The sequence below is a fragment of the Octopus sinensis genome, linkage group LG2, assembly GCF_006345805.1.
Source record: "Octopus sinensis linkage group LG2, ASM634580v1, whole genome shotgun sequence".
In the NCBI taxonomy this organism is placed as follows: Eukaryota; Metazoa; Mollusca; class Cephalopoda; order Octopoda; family Octopodidae; genus Octopus; species Octopus sinensis.
Window position 1 is genome coordinate 125,268,378 of NC_042998.1, and position 14,111 is coordinate 125,282,488.

A 14,111-nucleotide genomic window follows, 5' to 3' on the forward strand; every position below is an offset into this window, starting at 1 on the left:
CGTATATTAAATTCGTTTCTTCCTATTTTTGTGTATCTCTTATCTTTTGCGTGTCTCTAGCATCTCTTCACTCTCTTTCACGTTCTTTCCGTGGTGAAGATATTCTAAATCGAATCGAACTGTAGATGAATTATTCAACACCTCAATAAATCATGGCGGAAATGTCATTAACCCTTTATTACAATCAATATGAAATGTTATGGCGCCAGATCTCATACAGGGCGCTTTTAGTCAATCCAATAATTATATAACGATCTCTCAACTTAGATTTAAGTATGTGAAAAGTAGTGCATGTAGTTAGGATTAGGAGTTTGATTGTATACAACAATTTAGGCAGCGTTAATCATGTTTACTGCTCCAATATTCACAAATAATCTTAATACGCTTGAACATAGAGTAGTGACTGAAAGTGATTGGTAGCATCTTTATATCTTATCTATCTATCGATATAGCTGTTTATCCATTTATCAATTTTACCATCTTTGTATCTTTATCTATCCATCCATCCTTCTATCCACCAACCTGTCTATATTTATACTTACCAAGCTATATCTTTCTATAGATTTCTACCAGCTGTCTCAACCATCTATCTATCTCTTTCACCATCACTTCATCCATCCTTCTTGCCAGTCTTCTATTTATCAATCCTTAGAAGGAAACTGATGCAGGGAAGCAAGTATATAACCTTGATTAAGCTGTCTTGATAATAAATCTCTCTTGATCATCAATATTGGATGTATTTGCACTGTTTCATGACGTTCTGTTTGAATGTATGCAGGTGGGGAGTGATGTAGCTTTACATCATAGACTTCCATGATGTATTACATTAACATCTTTCACTAATATGACTGGCATTTTCAATGAAGAGACTTTGTGTTAACTCATGGAATGAATATGTAATTTAATTATCTGAGAATAATAAAGCATTAATTTCAGGACTGCACGACTTCTCAGTTATAAGAATATCCATAAAAGATAATTAGTCTGGTTAAGATTGTATTTCTATATAGTAAAGTAAATTGATGTTATGATAGCCATGCGTTTCTCAAGGAACATGTATTAATCCTTTCACTGACCTGGGGAATTCAAGGGATAGGGTGCTAGAGACAAATCTTATGAAGTACGTCCTATCACTTTTCCACGGGTGGATTTGAACACGGTACTATAAGCCAATAAAAATACTGAAATTTGTAGTAAAGCTGCTGCTTAAAACAGATTACTGTACATATCCGCCCTTCTTTTACGACACCTTGTGATATTCTAAAAGTGTTGCTTCTCAAAAACAAAATGATTTAATCGACCATCACAGTCTGATTATTTTCTAATTTGTTTAAAATTATACTAGAAATATGAGTAAATAACAGAAATCAAAAGAATGGATATTTTGAAGTTTAAGTGAACTATATTGGTTTGATTTAAAGAAAAGTCTAACGCAGTGATTCCTAAACAATTTGCTACAAGAGGTATCTAAATGCGTAGTGGGATTTTAAAAATATTTTAAGACTTTATAAAATCCATATGACGAGTATGCTTGAACGTCATGAAAAACGTTAATCATAAGACTGTTATATACAAGCAAGATCAATAAAACAAGGATAGCATTATTTTTCTATATTTTTAAACTTTAAAACAGATTCTTAAATTTCCATACCAAGTGCGCTATATATATATATATATAAATAACCAGTGCTATACGAGGTTCGAAAGACTACTCTTCTAACGTTTTGTAAAGAAACTTTCGTCGAGAGATGTTGTTTTCTGATGCTATCGGATGAATGGGTTGGAAGTAGTGAGAGGAAGAAACAATAAGACAGTAAAGAATTGAGGAGGAGAGGATATAGCAGCGAGAAATAAGTGTTAAGGAGATGGCGGATTCAGAAAGGAGATAATCATTACAAATTTGAAAAATGGAGTTAAGGTCAAGAGATCATAAGAAAAAAATATAATGGATGTCGTGAAGCTGAAGACGTGATAGATAGGTCGATTAGGAGAATGTGAGTTATCATTATTGCCAGCTGATGAAGTTTTTGGAGTGAAAGGGATATGTTTACCTTTCCACTTGGCGACATTGAGCTATAGTGTAAAGTGACTGCACAATCCTAGAAGTTGTCCAAAAATGTAATCTGATCAATTAAAATGTCTTGCTAGGTGTTTGGAGAGTACTTGCATGTCATCGTAAACTTCGAGGAGGCACTCGGGGAAGCGATCGCCTAAATGACAGTCGATTTTACCCACGTGCAGTGATTTGCAGAGTTTAGAGGTGAAAGAGGAAATAATTTTAGCAGTGATTTGGGGCAAGTTATGTGTAGCATATAGAACGGGAGTATTTGAAGGTGGGTATAATTTACAAGCGGTCAAAAAGAGCTGACCAAAATTTTGGAGCCTGAAAGTCAGAAGGAATGAAGTGGAAGTTGCGGAGAATATCCTGTTCAAGCAGCAAAGGTGACGACTGAATATAGTAGGCGACTGAATACTCCCTTCGGGCGTGTAAGATAAGTGCTGAGACTCTATAAATGACCTGTTACCAGCTGCGCACAGCGTTAATCATTAAGTCAAGGATTTTTCATATGAAGAAAATTGATTCATCTATTCGGATTTGGAAACGAAATTAGAATCCTTGCTGCATAATTGTCAGAGATGGAGAATTACCAGTAGGAGGTGACCGTTTTAGAGCAAGATGGAACATTCGAGGTAAGAGTATTAACCAGTAAGTTTATATTGCACTGTATTCGAAATATAGGCTATCGAAAGTGACAAATGCGCTGGTGATGTTAAAAGTATATTCTACAGTAGATTGAAAGGTGTTGGTGTATAAGATGAAGACCGTAAGTTCATCTCTGGAGAACGAAGTAGCATTGATGCATTCGTCAATATAATGACCGTTCACTCCCGGGTGGTTTTGGTGGATTGGGAAAACACCTGAGCCTCAGTACAGTTTACAAAAAGGTTAGCGTAACTGGAGCCCATCTTGATTCCCTTAGATATATTGGTAGCTTGCTGGTAGAACTTGCCGGACGAGGAACAGTTTAGGGTAAGAACAAGTTAGGTGAAGAAGAGAGGTGCTGTCTAAGTTCAGGTGAGGGACTGAAATTGACGAATATAGAAAATAGTTCTTCATGATTTGGTGGACCTGGTAGTTAAAAACTAAAGTTTTAAGTCATGGCCATTGTAAAGTGAGGGTGATATGATACGAACCCTCTTTTCATTTGACCATTTATAACTTCTCGAAGTTAGTAGATTGAAATAAAACGTCTACAATTGCGAAAAGTAACTGGCAATCGTTCAAGAGCTTACTTATTTTCCATTTTATATAAATATAAGTAATCATACAGTGAAAATTGCTCTAATCCTTTATATATTTATTTAAGCATAACACTTAACAAAATATCGCAGACTTTTATAACATGCATATATACTTGAATAACCAAAGCATTTCACCCACCTATTCTGGATCAAAGAATATTCTAAAGAAAACTAAAATCCTCATAGTTCGAATTCTATGTGTGAATTCCGTGTATATCTAGTACGCCTTGAATGATATCTGTGCGTGGAAGATACTTGGTGCGGTGAATAACCTGTCGTCTAAATTACGTAAAATGAAAATAAGACTGACATTTCATTTTAAGATATATTTACCAAAATTACATAAAATATCTTGAAATACTAAAGAGTAAATTTTTTTAATAATATCGCCATTGGCTTCAACCACAGCTTCCAGTCGACTTCGGAATTTCCTGCAGCTCTTCTGGACGGTCTCCTTGTTTAAGGTGGTGAAAACCGCCATAATTCTTGCCTTCAGTTCATCTATAGTGTTACAAGGTGTTGGTCTCTCGCTCAACTGCACCCCACACATAATAATCAAGGGGGTTGTAGTCTGGGGGAGTTAGGTGGCCAGATGTTAGGAGTGATGTGGTATGGTGCAGAGTCCTGTTGCCAGACATAGGGTCTTCTAGTGCAGCACTATCTCCTCTAGGCACTTGATTTAGGCCTCCGTGTTGAGTGTGAGGCCGTGTGGGAAGATGAATGGAGGCATAATGTCGCCATCACTAGTGATTATTCCAAACACCATGATGTTGACTTTTTAATCACCGTTAGTCTCATTAAACTCTTTCCGAATCGTTCTGCACTGTCCTCAGATTAACAGTCAAACACTCTGAAATGTTCATATTGGAGCTTCCGACGCCAAGCAGTACAGCATGTCGTTTCCAAATTTCTGGCAGAGTGAATTGTGTCATGGTGCTGTTTTTTTTCTCACAGACGGTGCCCAACTGACTCAACTATACTGTGTAGTCGACAAAGTCAAAAGCAAACAATGCACATGCATGAAATTAAAAATATAAAACGGCGACAATCTACCCATCGCATCCTGTGTGTTATTCTAAAAAGCTATCTTATTCTATTTCCAACTTAATTCTCCTTGAAGTTTTCTTACTTTACAGATTTTTCGGTTGTACTATCAAAACCTATTAAATTGTTTCTGATGGATCAGTGATGAGGTACATATGCGGTACAAGAGTACAACTTTCCGCATTTTGAACATTCCTTGCGCATGACCCAGAGTTAAAACATATGCTTATTTCTTGGTCATCTTTTATTGCAGATCCGTACACACTACGCGGGACTTGAGATCAGATCGTAAAAAAACACTACTAAATACTGCTAAACGTTTTAGTTTACATTTTACTTCTGTAATTTCGCCACAACCGTACACCTGCCTGGTTTTCTTGTTTGGCTTGGTTTTGTTGTTTTTTTTTTCTTATCTTTGTCAAAGAAACACAAAAAATTGTAACAGAATTTTATAATGTGTGTAAGCTTGGCTGAATGAGCACTTAAGAACAGTGAGTAGAGTCGAGATTTAATATCACGATCTTCCAGTTGCTAATCATGTAAGCTCTGTAACTTACATTTCGAATAAAAATATCTTCACGATAAGTCTAAGTATGATTACATGTACAAACTGTATTAGTTTATACACGGTATATTTTTATATATAACCATATATCTCATTACATCAATTTTCTTCCACACCTGTATCTATCATAAATAACTAGTATAATTTACTATCAGAATTCAGAGGATTGTGCCAACACCTACGCAGTTTTCACTACTTTCTGTCATCTTCCAACAATTTTTTTAACTTCGATTCTTTCTTTTTTCTTTCGTACATCTACTACTGGTATTCTTCAAACGTGTTCTCAGCAAAAGTCGTGATGTTTCAGTTGATAACCTGCTAGAAGTTGAAACTACAACAGGAAACATTAAAAATAAATCAGTTATGAAAATAAAAATAAAGCCGCATATCTACAGTTTATCTGGAATACTATAGCAATGCATTAATTAAACATGTCAACAGGTTGAAATTTAGACTTTGTATTTTATTTTATTTATGCTTGCTGTTTTCTGTCGTTTTTAATAAACACAGGGAGCTGTGCAAATATAATGGAATTGGAATTAACAATATATTTTCACTCCATCATAGTCAAATCCTAATGGATTGGTATTTAATCATCCTTGCTACGTTTGTGATCAGTTAAATGCACCAAGAACTTCCTGGCAAGTAGAGACTGCGATCCAGTTTCTTTTCCCGTTCACTTGAGTTACAAATACGCTTACAAAAAGAGTAGACCTGATTTTCACGCACATCTTATTCCACTCGCTTAACAGTAGTTCTTTGTACCTAGGCTAAGAAACTACTATTCTTTAGTATGTATTTTGTTTCTTTGATTTTTTTAGTAAGCAGTTCAATGGATTGCAAAGGTCTTTGTGTGAGCATCGTAGAATAGCAATAAGGTTTTGTAGCAAAGGTTCGACTTCTCTTATGATCCATAATCACTTCAGTTACTCTTTTTTATCTACAATTTTTAATAACCTAGAGGAGAAATGGGCATTTACATTGATGTACCCTCGACACTAACCATTAGGCGTTGAAGGACGTGTTTAGCTCTTAGATTATATTAGATTGAAATACTATGAATGACGAATACTGTGTCGTTGAGCATTGTGACCGATGTTTATGGATAGTTACATTTCATCTGTTGGTTCTGTAACTGTCTGCGGATACTGTCGAAATAGATTCCATTTGTGTCAATATTCGACGTAAAGTTATAACGAACGCATTGCAGCAGTTCTTCCTAAATCTTACATTGAAGTATTTATCGCTGGTGTTACGATAACCGCTGTTGTTGTCAGTTATTAAATATATTTAATCCGAATAAATCTTACTTCCAATCGCCCTGGTTTTTATGTAGCTCAGATGGTTCTCGTTTTGATTATTTCAATTCTTGTCAGAAAGACATCACAGAGGTTGACATTCCATTAAACTTATATTTCTATTTTCGTATAAACATTAAGCTTATGGCAATTCATTTATAACAACAGTTTAAGTATAACCAAAGATTTTAAATAGTTAGAAACGGGTAGCAGCTTGTATTTAGTATTAACGTCTATTTTACAAAATTTGATTTATAGTCTTGAATCTGGTTCGTGATGTTCTGGTATTCATCAACTCAACGTTTGAGTACATAATGCAGCTGACCTGATAAAATTTTATTTGAAGATGACCGGAGATGTAACGCCACAAATATTTGAGAGAGAGAAGGGAAGAGAGAATTTAATCAATTTAAGCTGTTAGCAAAACAAGGAAACGAATATAGGATTATAACATTAATTCCCCTTGACTGATCCTATGAAGCCTATACTTTTTTAAACACTTTAGCTTGATAGTGTCTTTCATTGTTAATTCCTTTGTATTTAAGATGGTGGAAGGGCAGAAATAGAGCATTCAACTTAAATGCTTTACTAGGTTTAGTTCCGTATCTCTACGAGCTGAGGTAGTTCAATTTGTTTTTGATTCCTTCATGATCAATACAATAAATACAGATCATAAGCTGTAAACGATAGAGTACAATTATTTGTTCTTATGCCAATGCAACAAAATCTCTAATTTATTTTGATTAGTAATGATACTAATTCTCTTAAATTAATTTATAGTCAAAGTTAATTTAGTGTCTATATATTTTCATCATCGAGATATCGATAGAAATGATAGAATTGTACACGTATATAAATTAAGGTCAGTACAATGTTGGGAAAACAACGAATTATTCTCTGTTGCATATCAATTTCTTAGTTTAAGCGCCAACAAATATGTTTTTTTTGTGCAACTTGTATATGAGGCGATGCAAGATACTCTGTTATTTAAAGTTTGTGATGAGATTGAAAGCACTAGTAGGGCTTCTGATAAGTGTGACATTGGCGTTGGGAGACTAGTTTCATTAAGAATTGTCCACATTTTAACAATTGAGCACTTTATTTCTGCAAGTAATTTATTAAATTTGACTTTTTTTATATGTTGCTCATCCCTCTCATTTTACATGGTTGTAGCCACCTGGTAATTAACTGGCTTTCAAAAATTGTCATACTCTTTAAATGCTGACCATGCGGTTGTTTAACTTCTGTGATTAAACAAATGTTTCCATGACTAGTTGACTTTATACTAATAAAATGCGTAGATAATATTTCTATCAATATGCAATGTTTAGTTACCTTATACGTTGCAATACTTGATAGAAAAGAGACAGCCTAATTACTTCCGAAAAACTCGTTTCATCTGAGTTTGTGAGGTTTTTACAAGACAGAAAGTAATCATGCTTTTGAATCAGCAAATTTGTTTTTAGCGCAGAACAGTCATTAGTTTATTGTTAAGCCTATTTCTCCCTGAAGACGCATTTTAAGAAGAATTGTAATGTAACATCACCATTAGACGTATGTTCTTTTTTTATGATGGCACAGTCGTTAAAGCCAATGTGCTAATAGCCGAACACCACAGCATAGAATCAGGATTTTACTTCATTTTTTTTTTTCTCTTTTCCGAACTTAATCCAGATAAATGACCTTAGAAGTTTTAAAAGGACATCTTAACTACTTCTTGTCGATATAGTTACATGAGAATATTACCTCTATCTCGTGTTTACCGGCTATATAATTATGCTGCTTTGAGTCTGCCAATACAAGTCTCGTATCAGAATTTTCCAATATGTTTGAAATTAAAGAAAGCAGTTGATAAATTGGATTTTATTTTCGCCAAGAGACCTCATTTCAGTTTTCTATGTTCTTATCGGGTTTCTGAAAAAATATCTTTGATGTTTTACAGCTCTGTCTCGCAGAAGCGTTTGGTAATATAGGTATTGTCAGCAATAAATGGCAAGATAACTCGGTTATCCAAGTGATTGGTGTGTAAGTTCTTGGGTTTAAACACATACATCGTACAATTTAAAGAATCGGTCACTGATAACTCCTGCTTTCTGAAACTACTTCTCAAGTTTCATAAAATATTGATTATTGAATTTTTGTTTCACATTTTCATGTTTCGGATTTATTTGGGGCTGAAAATTGAAATTGTAACATTCAAATTTCAAACAAAGTGATTAGTGACTTAAGAGTGAATTATCGCCAGTCAGTTATTCAAACCTAATTGTGAAAAAGTAGATCACAAGGGACTTATCTCACTTTTTTTAAAGCAGTCATCACTGGATTATTGAACGTGGCTTTTTCTTTTAACAGACTTAACTTTTGTAGGAGACGCGTATAGTCGACTGGGCTTGCCACCAATGTATTACTGTAGTAATGTAGGTAGTTGACATATAGGATAACTGACCGAAAGATTGGGGTTTAAATATGGTCAAAGGATTAACTCACAAGTTGAATTAATATAAACCTTTGTAATTTTAGCGAGTTGTTTAGTTAGATCGACTCACTGTTAAACTGAAAAATAAACACAATTATAAACTGTTCCCAAAGTACTTTGCTGAATTTCTACGTGAAAACTGACAGGATCTTTGGTTGTGCATCAATGACCCAACAGTTACTTTACTAAGTAAGCAACGCCCATATTACTGGTAATTCACTTAGTCGTGTAATGAGTGGCGTATTTTTACAAATACTGAAAGAGATGAGATCTGGAGGGAGTAAAAAAAATATAACACTTTATCTACTTGTAAAAATATGTCCACTGATCACAGCGGGCTTGAGAAGATAGCTTTAATATTGAGGTTTAATAAAACCGGAACCAATCTGTAGCTATCCCCCTACTTACTGTGTGTGTGTGTGTGTGTGTGCTTAGTCATTAAGTTACCACTAGGTTCTTGTGTTTTTTTCCTCTCTAAAACGCAAATTTCAATACATTAACATTTTTTGCGTCCTTCAGTTAATACACTACTGCCTACTTGAATTATCGAAATTCACGTTGGCCAACTTATTTCACTTATTTCAATTTTTTTGTAATTTCATTGTTTATAATTGTCAATCTTGGAGTACTAAAAGGTAAACGACATCTGGATTTGACTTTGTTCCTTGTCTTTCAGTGAATTAAACTAAATTCTCTCGAAGCATTTAGTCTGGTGCTTTATTATATCGTTCTACTTGTCTATCAACCTTAGATACTATGACGTCACGTTTCCTTACAGTGGTTACTTCCGAACAATGATAAAATCGTTGAAAAAGGGCTGTGCCTGAAACTGGCTCACGCTCTCTCCTCGCGACGCACGAACTTAAGAGCCAACAGGATACTCTCAACGTGGTTGCTCTTCCTGTGAATAAATCGTTACCAAATTTCCATCAAATCATGTTCTTCTGTCTTAAGGCATTTGGTAGTTGGCGTATACAATTCCTGAAGGAAAAATATGGCATATTCATGGCTACAATATTTTTAATCTTAGCTCTGCTCGATCAGGACTAACCTGGGGCTACAGAAAAACACACGAACTTTTCTCATTCTATCGATTTTAATAACTATTTTATTTTTGCTGACGCAATCGTCACTTTTCTTTGTATTTTTATGTATTTTGTAACGTGTGTGTGTATGTGTGTGTGTGTGCTTTCGTCATTATGTAATACTGTCGAATGGAATGGACGTCTCTAAAATTTTAACGCTTAGTACCGCACGTACAAATATAAGTACTTGGCTTTCAACTTAAGAAATAATTGCAATAGGTTGTAGAGTATTCGTGACATAGTAAAAATGAGAGAGAGAGAGAGAATGGGAAGTAAACATACAAAAGTGAATATATACGCAGGAAATTAATGACGTATTCGGTGTGTTTTCAGCTGTTTTGTAGACAGGAAGTTGGTGTCCACAGGTCAGAAATGACGTCGGTCAGATGGAATAGAATTAAGAGGGCGCTGGTTTTTTAGTATTTAATGAATGTAATATATGAACAGTTTCACTTCCATTCTCACAGTCACTAGCACTACAATTGCCAACACTTCTACTACGAGAGTCGCCAACATTTCCTTACTACTACCACTAATACTACACGATTCTTCTGAGCAAATATAGAGTTTTGGAGAGGGTAGAGACGAGTTACCAAGTCTGGTAGTAACAAATAGAATGTTGTTGTCATTCGGATGACATGTGCTTCAGTTGTACAATCTACCAGTTGGAGGATATAAATATGTGTATATATATACACATATATCTTTAAACTATACAAGGTAAAGCAAGTATCAGAAATAGCTGAAATCGCTATATATATAGTGTGTGTGTGTGTAGGAAGAATTACCTTTTTTTCAAACTGATAGCTGTTCTGGGAATTGCTTACGCATTATTTTAAATTCGATAATATTTCACGATAACACTTCAATGGTAATTCTTTATTTTATTTTCGAATTTTTTGTAATTTTTAATGTGTTCTATAGAAATATTGGCGGAGGTTACACTGGGGTGGAATAGAAGACAACCAATCAATACATGAATAGATTTATTGTATATTTTAAGATCATTAAATGTGAAACTCTCTTTAGACATTTTCACCTTATAGGATTATAAAGAATGTATTCAAAAAGATGTCATTCGAGTTCAAATGCTTTCTATATCTTATTTCTTTCCGATATGTTCAAAGTATTTCTTACAAACACATTACTTAAAAGTCAATGTAAAAAGAGGTTTGTTTTTTTTTTTGTTGTTTTTTTTTTGTATAATTTTCCTTTTTCTTTAATTTCCGTAGGCGCTAACATATCACCAGGAGTAAAACAACGAGACAGAGCGAAAAGCTGGAGCAACTCAGGTTCGTAAAGCTTTTTCTGTTGTTGCAACCATTAACATGTCCGCTATCTATCTATCTATCTATCTATCTATCTATCTATCTATCTATCTATCTATCTATCTATCTATCTATCTATCTATCTATCTATCTATCTATCTCTATGCATATATATACACACACACACACACATACGCTTTTAACAAATTAGTATTTTTTCTCACTTCATGCCTCAATTCCGCCTTTTTCTCCCTCCAGAACACTCGCTTCTGTTTATCCTATCAGGAACACAAGAGTCTTTCTCTCTCGTAAACATACATTTTTTTCTGTTTCATGAACCCAGTAATATATTCAAGTTATCGCTTACATTTAACGTTGAGCTGTATGTAATTAAAAACACAGAGGTATCTGGAGCGTATAAGTATTTCAGTCTCTCTCTCTCTGTCCCCCCTATCTCTCTCTCTCTCTCACACACACACATTGTAGTACTACACTCTATACACCTGTAATGCATTCCTCCTAGTGTTCCTCTTAATTACGTGAGCGGTAATTGACTAAAACTCAGTGCTGAAGTATATGGCGTAGTGTCAGGCAGGCGCTACTATTGGAAGCTATTCACCTTCACTGACCTGTCATACTCACTAGCTACATTCATTCATTTATTCACTTATATATTTACCCACTTATATACACTAGTCTTTCTCTATTTTTATCTTAAACGAAACCAGAATGACAAATACGCATTCACTTTCACATAAATGCATAAATACATAGCATAGACAATCTTCCACATGTATTCATGTTTTCAAACATCCCCACATACATTTTCCATTATACATTTATACATACATGCTTTTGGTCACACGCAGACAAGCATGCATATATATATATATATATATATATATCCACACACTTTCAATTATAAACACACATGCACTTGTTCAAGAGCATGATTTCCAATGCACACTTTCAAATGCACACGCATATATATGTGTGGAGGGTCTTTTCAATACATTGCCTGGTTTTAAAAACCTACATCAGATGCCATAATGGATCTAAGGTATAAGTACAAGAAGTAATCACTCTGCATAAGTAGACAACCACCATATATATATATATATATATATATATACATACACATACACTCAATTCACGCACACATACCTCTCCTCGACTTACGACCGAATTCCGCTCCGAATGGTAGCTCATAAGTCGGTCTAGTTGTATGTAAGATTTATATTTTTCGACACTATTTTCATTCAAAAGCAACTGATGCTTGAAAACGACTGAGTGAGAGATAGTGGTAGACAGTGAACGACTGTGTCTGCTGCGGGAGGTCTGCGTTGTCAGATGCTGCCATAGTTATCATACATGCAATTGCCCAACGTCCGAAAATCGGTTTTTTTATTTATTTTTGTGGTCGTAAATGCGGATAGTCTTAAGTCGCATAGGTCGTTAAATCGAGGTGTGTGTGTGTGTGTGTGTGTGTGTGTGTGTGTGTGTGTATGTGTGTGTGTCATTGTTCAGTTTTTATTTCAAGATTTCTAGCCAATAGAGAAAGAGCCGGTTTCTAACCTAGATCCAAGGCTCCTTCATTGGAATTTCAACATCAACAACAGTTCCAGTGATGGAGTGGATCTGTAGTCTTTGAATTAGCTTTCTCTTTTGATTTTGAGAAACCTAATTTCTCAAGATCGGTATTTAGACAGTGTTACCTATCTTAGGGTCCCAATAGTTATAGGTATAAACTTGAACTTGTAATCTGGATAGACTAACTGCAGACTTCTCAATAGTTCAGCATAGGTGTTCTCATTTTCACTGATCTTCAGCTTTGTTAACATCTGCAGGGCAGCTAATTTCTACAACTGTGCACAGTTTTTCTTCTCTTTCCCAAATCATTATATCAGTTCTGTTGTGCTTAAATTTTATTGAGGTCTTCACTGGTACATTCCACCAGTATTACTTTTTATTATGAGTGGCTATGGCTTCTACCATATTGTGGATTCTTATTTCTTTGTTCTCGGGATTATCCTTCCAACGGATGTATGTATGTATGTATGTATGTATGTATGTGGGCATGCATGCACGCACGCACGCATTTCGTTAAGTTCAGCCAACCATACTTAAGGTGTAATGCCTAAACTATATTTAATGAACTGAAATGCATACAATTAACCAGATATCATTAGCGTTAGAGAAAAATACAACGAAAAAGTGCAAGGTAAGGAATTCCAGAAATTGCACGGAATTTCATTGAAGATATACAAAGGGAAGGAGTTTGCTCTTTGGCAAATATGGTGGTAACTTTAGATATGTTTCAGTTTTATTAGACTTCCTCAACGAAGCAAATTTCACTCAAAGCTGCCAAGACCACACCCATTTTCCATCTACATATCAATTTTTTGTCAAGTAGTTCTTTCCGTAATGCCTTTAAGAGAATTTTCATGGCATTTCTTATTACGGTTATTTCATTTGATTAAAAATTATTTTCAGCTCATCTCTTTAAATATGATAGTTTACACATAACTATATATTCTTCATGCAAAAGGCACCCTCAGAAAATTTTCAGAAATAAAAAGATAGATACATACATAGACAAAAGTATCGCTCGGAAGACATCTGAAAGTAACGGCTATATGATGTAAGCTGTAGAGCTTTACGCTCTTTTGTTTAGCCAATAAACTTTGTTCCACACCATCGCATATTCTGTCAAACAGAATCAAATTACCCCACTACACCATCACCACAATATCCTGCTGCCGCAAATTGACCGAAAAAAGTTTGTTTTTATTCTGTTAGGCTCTATCAAGCTAGTCAAAACAATTTTTACACACACACACATATATTAAAAGTTGTGTGTTTTGCGGATGGAGAATCGTCTACAACATACACGTGTGTGTGTGTTTAACAGGGTACATAATAAAGACCCCTTAGCGATATAGCTCGCATCAAAAGCGCTAAACAAATGTTTATATATTGTATTTTAACGTATATAAGGAACCCTTTTTGTCAAAAATTAGGTTAAAAGAATAAGGGAGTTTCTTATACATGGATAGTATTATAATCCCTTAC

General features: G+C 34.7%; 1 protein-coding gene across 2 annotated transcripts in view; it reads left to right on the forward strand.

Moving 5' to 3' along the window:
* The window catches only part of LOC115225809, a 363,608-nt gene that overhangs the window by 275,652 nt on the left and 73,845 nt on the right, over positions 1–14,111 (forward strand). For both annotated transcript variants that reach the window (XM_036499165.1, XM_029796783.2), the window contains exon 4: positions 11,004–11,063. In XM_036499165.1, the coding sequence (XP_036355058.1) occupies positions 11,004–11,063 (60 nt within the window). The remainder of the gene's footprint in view (positions 1–11,003; positions 11,064–14,111) is intronic.